At 31.9% G+C, this 7019-nt stretch overlaps 3 protein-coding genes across 3 annotated transcripts; all 3 read left to right on the plus strand.

The window, feature by feature from the left end:
• Positions 1 to 518: 518 nt before the first annotated feature.
• On the plus strand, positions 519 to 1128 carry GGTG_11534 (hypothetical protein; the record flags this gene model as incomplete). The annotated part of the gene is made up of 4 exons (XM_009229425.1): positions 519 to 569; positions 710 to 826; positions 898 to 953; positions 1020 to 1128. 4 exons carry the CDS (start codon positions 519 to 521, stop codon positions 1126 to 1128), a joined length of 333 nt encoding a protein of 110 aa, XP_009227689.1.
• Positions 1129 to 1214: 86 nt separating this feature from the next.
• Positions 1215 to 1761, plus strand: GGTG_11535 (hypothetical protein; the record flags this gene model as incomplete). Its single annotated transcript, XM_009229426.1, has 3 exons — positions 1215 to 1264; positions 1449 to 1495; positions 1619 to 1761. The coding sequence occupies 3 exons, from the start codon at positions 1215 to 1217 to the stop codon at positions 1759 to 1761; spliced, it is 240 nt and encodes a 79-aa protein (XP_009227690.1).
• A 1151-nt stretch (positions 1762 to 2912) lies between these two features.
• GGTG_11536 (hypothetical protein) lies at positions 2913 to 4372 on the plus strand (the record flags this gene model as incomplete). Its single annotated transcript, XM_009229427.1, has 3 exons — positions 2913 to 2953; positions 3547 to 3627; positions 4216 to 4372. The coding sequence occupies 3 exons, from the start codon at positions 2913 to 2915 to the stop codon at positions 4370 to 4372; spliced, it is 279 nt and encodes a 92-aa protein (XP_009227691.1).
• Between the last annotated feature and the right edge of the window lie 2647 nt (positions 4373 to 7019).

Below are 7019 nucleotides of genomic sequence, written 5' to 3' on the forward strand. Positions count from 1 at the left end.
TTTTTTCGTCCGGGGCTTTTTTTTAAACGCCCGCAATAAATTTGCCGGAAATACGTTATATATCCGGTAATTTACCGAAAGCTTTAACCGGAACGCCAAACCGGTTAACCCAACCATTTTTAAAATTTAAAAAGGTTTCAACCATTTGTTCGATAACTTTTTTAACGGCCTTTTTATTTTAATATTTGCCGTACTTAGCAATACTTAATTGCTTACCCCGAAAAGCACCGGGGTCCTGCTTTTGTTATAATACTTTTTGTACGTATTATTTGCTTTTTTTATTAATTTTTTGGTTTGCTTTTTAATTGCTTCTAAAGCCCCCGCTTTAATTTTGGCCGTTGCTAAAGGTTTTTTTTAATTATTTAAAAGTTATAAAACTTTTGTAAGTAAAACTTTATTAACAAAAACGCCGGGGTTTTTTGCAACCCCGAATGCACGCTCGTATTGTGCATTTACGTTACCAGGTACAATAGCAATGCTTAATCGTTTTGCTTTTCGCAGCAAAAGCACCGGAAATAATGTTTTATTGCTTAATTCGTTCGTTCCGTTTGCCCGTTAGTTTAAAAATGGTATGTTATTAATAGCTTTTTTTTCAATTTTTAAATATTTGGTAAAGGTTATTTAAAATTTGTTTGTAAATAATTTGTTCCGGTTCGATATAATCCTTTTGGGCGTTTTTAATAACCTTTAAACGTATGCAAACAAAAAGTTCCTTAATTTTTTATTGGTTAATTTCGTAAACGTTGGAATAAAAAAGTTATATTTAGTAAATTGGTTAATTATTACCAATATTACGTTGCGCTTTTTGCCGGTTTTATTTACTAACGTTAGGAATTTTTTAATAAAATTTATTAATAACTTTTGTTCTGGGCAATTTGGTACGGGCAAAAGTGCTAGCAATCCGTAAAATGTTTATATTTTCGGGTTTGTTTGCTGGTATACTTAATACGTTCGTACGTATTTGCGTACATTTTTAGCTATACCCGGCCATTTAAACTGCTATTTAAACTTTTTTAAAGTTTTAGCTATGCTTTTGTAACCCCCCCGTTAAGTTATCGTATTATTTCCAAAGCATTGCCCGTTGTAATAACGCTAAATTTAAAATTTAAATTTTCTTTTTATGCTTAAGCAAGCCGTTGTTAATTTTTTAAACGTTAAGTTTGTTTTTTTAAATACCGCTTTAAACGAAATTGTTTTTTGCTTATGCTTTGAAAATGCGCTTTAATGTTGTTTTGGTGTTTTTTTTAATGGTGGTTATCCTTACGTAAGCTGCTTTTCGGAATTTAGCTAGCAAATTGCTTCGGAATTTTTCCTTTGCTATATTGGCTTTCCCGTTTACGGGCATGTTTTAAAAACGTTTTAATAAACCATTTGCGGAATTTCGGTATTTTGGCTTTTATTTAATCGTAAAGTTATACTTTGCTAAATTTTTAAACCATTTTATTTAGCGCTTTATTACTTTTTCTTTTATTAAAATATAAATATGGTTTAAATGGTTAGTAATTATTTTAATAATTTTTTGTAAGTAAGCCAGGTAATGCCGCTATTTTTTAAAGGCTTTTACGATTGTTAGCAATTTCGAATCGGGAATTGCGTAACGCAGCTTTCTTTATTGCAGCTTTTTCGATATGTAAATTACCGGGTGTTACCGGCCGTTTTGCAATTGCAATAATACCGCTTTTATTGCAAAAGCCAAAGCGTTGGTTCGCACGCATAGCGGTTTCGAAAGGTCGAAATGCATTAATACCGAAACTTTCGTAAATAGTAATTTTAATTTGCAAAAAACCTTTTTCGCAATATTTTTTAAATAAAATACGGTATTTTTGCTAAAAAGGTTTGTTAAAAGCATAGTAATTTTTGCGTAACCCTTTACGAATTTCCAATAATACCCCGTAAAGTTTAAAAATATTTAAATGTTTTTAACGCTTTCCGGTATTTTTTATTTTAAAATTGCAATAATTTTATCCGGCAGGATTTCGATTTTAAATTTGGTTATTTTAAAATTTAAAAAATCGATGCTATTCGTTTCAAATTTGCATTTAACCGGGCTAACGTAAAGTTTGTATTTTTTAAATCGTTTTAATACCGTTTTTATTGCTTTACGGTGCTTTTCCCGTATTTTGGAAAAAATAAGGATATTGTTTAAATACATAATGCAAATGCTATTAATTAATTTCCTAAATGCTATATTAATAAAGTTTTAAAACGTTGCCGGTGCGTTAGCCAAACCGAATGGCATTACCAAATATTCGTAATGTTTATATTTGCAACGGAAAGCAATTTTCCATTCGTTTTTTTATTTAATTTGTATTTTGTAATAAACGTTTTTTAAATCCAATTTGGTAAAATACTAATTTTTAAATACCCGGTTAAATATTTTGTAAATTAGCGGAAATGTTAACCGGTTTTTTTTGGTAACTTTGTTAAAACTTTAATAATTAATATAAAAGCGGAACTTTCCGTCCTTTTTTAAAACGAACAAAATTCCGGCGCCGGCGGGGTTAGTTAAATGCCGGATCCAACCTTTTGCTATAGCTTTATCGAAATACCCCCGAAAGGTTTTTAATTTTTTTTTGGATAAAGGATAAATGCTTTTGTAAAGCGGCATCGTTTTTTTTTCCAATTTGATTGCGTGGTTTTAGCTTGTATGTTTTAACAAAAAGTTCGATTTATAAAGTTACGCATATTTTGCAATTATTTTTTTAACCCATTTCGGGAAAGCTTTTAACCCTTTTCCGGGGTTTTCCGGGGTTTTCGAACGTGCAACCGTTAATACGGTTATTGCTTGTTCCAATTGGATTAACTTTTTAGCTATTTCCAACGAAATTATTTTAACCTTTTTGGTAATTACCAAAAACCTTTACTTTATATCCCCAAACCGGATCCTAATGTTTTTTTGCTAAAGCTAAAATATGCTTAACGTAATGTTATACCCGGCCCGGGGCATTATTACGTAAAATACCACTAATTTTAAAATTATTCCTTAGTTATCCGTTGTTTGGGTTTTGCACTTTTTTTTTCCTTATATAAGCATGCGCTTTTTGGTATTAAACCATGCCAAATGGCCCCCGTTTAGCACCGGTATTTTTTTTGCTTTTATTAATAAATGGCTATGCATTAAGTTAACGTTATTCCTATTATTAACCAATGCTTTTAGCTTTACCCAGCAACCGTTAATTCGTAAATACATTTCGGTTTTTTAACGCGTTTTAACCGCTAAAGCGCACTTTTAAGCTCCGGTGCCCAAACGGTTAAATAGCGGTATTAAATTAAATAGCGATATTTTGCTTTTTTTAAAGCACGCCGGCCGGATATAGCTTAGCTTTTTATACCCGTAACACCGTATTTCGGGCTTTTTTCCTTTTGCCTTTTATGTAATTGTTGGGGCCGACGGGGTTTCCGGGTTATTCGTTCGTATTTTGCATGCTGCAGCAATGTAACCCAATTGCCCGCATTTAAAGCAAGTAACCGGCTTTTTAAAGGCTGGAATATTTATATCCTTCGGGGTTTTTTTGGATTATTCCAATATTATTTCGGCTTTAAAAGCTTTGGTTTGCAAATTTTTTATCGTATAAAAAAGGCCGCCAAGCGTTACCCGTTTTTAAATTTTAAAGCGGAGCCGGTTAAGTAACAATGTCGTTTTCGTCCATTTAAACGCTAATTCGGAAAGGTTATTTTTTACCAAATTTTAACGAATCCGGAACGCTTCGAACAATTTATGCTTTTTTTGCTTAATAGCAATATCCCCCGCAAGCTTTTTAATTGCTTGCTACATTTGCAAATTGGGGTTTTTCGATTTTGCTTAAAGCTATTGCAAAAAATCGGTTTAAATAAGCGATACCCCGGTATTTGGGTAATGCATTTGCTTGTATTTTATTTATTGCGCCCGTTAACAATGGTTAAAAATGCTAAAAATTATTTAAACCTTTATACGGTTTTTACCGTAGCGTTCCTTTTTGTTTTCGAAAATAAATTCGTAATTGCTAATATAATGGGCAATATTTTGTTAAATTGCCGATTTTTTAAGCATAAAAAGCTTAAAGGTAATTTTGCTTTACGTAAAACCTTTCCGTTGTTTAAAAGTATTTTTTTATTTTTATTTAAGCTTTTATACGCATGCTTTAACTTTTTATTTTGGATTTTTTGGATTAAACGAGCGCGCTTGCTTTAAGCTTCCAACGTATTGTTTATTTTTTGCAATTTTTTTACGAAAAGGTTTTCGAAATCGTTGGAAATTTGCGGGGCTTTTTTAATATTTTGTTCCGGTAATTTAACGGCCTTTTCCAATGTGCTTAACGTAGCGTTAAGCGTTATTATAAGCGGTGCAAAGTTGCAAATGCCTTTTTTAAATTTGTTCGATCCCTTTCGATAATTACCCGGGCTTGCTTCCTAAATAAAAAAGGTGTAAAAAAAGGAATAATATATTAAAGGTTAATCGGTGCAAAAACGGGTAATTACCGGGTTACGGGCCGGATACGGTATTTCCTTTATTAAACTTTCGTAAATTTTTTACCAAAAGTGCTATTGCTAACAAAAATTGTTCTTTTTTTAACTTCCTTTTTTTTCGTGCCTTTTTGGGCACCCGGGGTCGGTTTTTTAAATTTTCCGCGCTTTAAGCGCTTTCGTGCAATTTAAGCTTTACTTTATTTTTTAACTTTGCCATTATGCTTTGGCCGCAATACCGGTAGCTTGCCGGCATGTTCCCGGAAAGGTTTGTGCCCGGTTGGTTGCTAGCGCCCCTTTTTTCCTTTTTTGCCGGGTGGTTTCGCCCGTTTTTTTAACGCCCCCCGCTTTTTGCCGGGCGGTTTTGCCCGTGCTTTTAACATGTACGCCGAAATAATTTAAAAAGCAACAAGCGGAATAGCGACCAAAGCATTAACCGGATTTTAAGCAAGCGTAGCTTTTTTTTAAAAATAATTAGCGAAATTGTTAATTTGGTTTGGAACCGGTTCCGGTTAAAACTGGGCTTTTTTATTAATTTAATTACTTTAAATGTTAATTTTGCTTTTGTTATTGCTTTGTTCGGACCTTTTTTATTTTTTAAAGTAGCGGTTTTTACGGTTACCGAAAAGGTTTTTTTTTCGTACTAACCATTGTAATTGCAAAACGATTTGGAAAAGTAAGGAATATTTAATCGAAACGTTAACAAATTGCAAAATGGCAAGGTACGGAAGTTAAAAAAGTAGGGTTTACCGGTTTAAATTTATTAAATTGCAAGCGAAATGGGAAAAGTGCTTTTTATAAGCGCAAATTTTATTCCTAAAAATTATAAAGTTATTTGTAGGTATTGTTTTTTATTAAAACGATTTTTTAAATAACCTTTCGCTGCGCTAAAATTTAAGTTTACACCATTTTTTTTATTATCCTTTGCATTAATTACTTAACGCTTTTAAAAGTACAAAAATGCTTTTTCAAAGCGCACATTTATTTTTTTTTTTTCCGTTTTTATTTACGACCTGCATAAGTTATTTACTTTTTAAATAAAAGTTCGAATCCTTAAATTCGATGTTTTTTTTGTTACAAAACCTATATGTTGGGGCTTTCGGAAATCCCGGTAATTTCCGGATTAAGCCTTTCCTGTTTGGAAAAATTTATTTATCGCCCGCGCACAAAAAAAGAAATGCTAATATTGGAATAGCATTTTTGTGCGCGTGTAATCCGGAAAAGGAGGTTGTTACAAATGGCTTTAGGATCCTTTGGGTCCCGCACGGGCCAACTTTATTTGCTTTAAGCAAAGCAGGGAATTACCTTTTAAGTAATTGTTTTTAAGCATATAACGGGCAATCCTGTGCCTTTTTTTTGGTAAATAAATTTTTTCCTTTTTGTGCACAATAATAGGACTTTTCCCCAGATTATAAAGATTTTTGTTTACCCTTTACAGGAAATTTCCGAGCCGTTAACAGGAGTACCAAACTCTTACCAACAAAATTCGATATTAATATTATTAACGGTTTCCGATACTATTTTTTAAACGGCGTTTTTATTAAATAAAGCTTATATAATTCGAATCGCAAATATTAAAGCGTTTTGAATCCCATTAAAAATAGGTTTTTTTTAACGTAAAAGGGCATAAATTGCTTAATATTCGTTATTTCCATTATAGCCATAATATTAATTAAGCCGTAATTAAAGTAACCCCGAAGCTAACGGTTAATTTATTTAATATCCTTTTTAAAAACTAGGAAAAATATTAACGCTATAATTTCGATTTTAAAAAAAATATGGATTTGGATAGCGAAAAGCCCCGTAAAAAAGGTAAAAGGCTTAAATTTAATGCAAAAAGCCTTAAAGATTCCCGTATAATTAAGCCCCGTAAGCTCGGCAAGCTATTAAATAAATTTATTGAAAAGCTTATTTTAAAGGACATTATTTTATTGAAAAAAGGGGCTTCCCAAGCAAGAAATCCGTTGCTTAAGCCTTTTTTTGTAAGTGAGGTACAAGCGGCCCCTTTTATTAATATAATTTTTAAAGGCTTATAAAAGTTAATTAACGGCTGGGTAAGCTTAAAAAGGGATATAATAAAAGGATGTGGTAAAGATTTAGCTTTAAAAGCGCTGCTTTAACATTGCAAATTAAAGTATATTGGCTTAGCTTTGCTAAAAAAAAATTGTTAAAATTATTACCGGTTTTTTTAATTTCGATAAAGTTAAAAGGTTGCAATGCGTAATATGCGCTAAAATTATAACGGTATGGAAAACCAAAAAGGGCCCGTTACCTTTACTGGATAACGTTTTAAATTCGATAAAAAAGGATATGGTTATTTTATCCTTTATACTATACAATAAAAAACCCGTAATTTTTATGTTTGTAAACCGTAAATTAAAATATAAGTGGATTTTTTAATTGCTTAACAAGCATGGCCATGTAATGTACGTTGCTATAAAAGCTTTTTTTTAAAAGGCTAAAAGCAAGCTACGGGCGGTACCTTAACAAATTGTTTTTCGATAAGGGTATAAAGGTTAATACGGCGTTAAAGCAATGGCTTAAACGTAAAGGTACAGCATTTAATACGTTAAACC

This window comes from Gaeumannomyces tritici (genome assembly GCF_000145635.1).
Source record: "Gaeumannomyces tritici R3-111a-1 unplaced genomic scaffold supercont2.7, whole genome shotgun sequence".
In the NCBI taxonomy this organism is placed as follows: Eukaryota; Fungi; Ascomycota; class Sordariomycetes; order Magnaporthales; family Magnaporthaceae; genus Gaeumannomyces; species Gaeumannomyces tritici.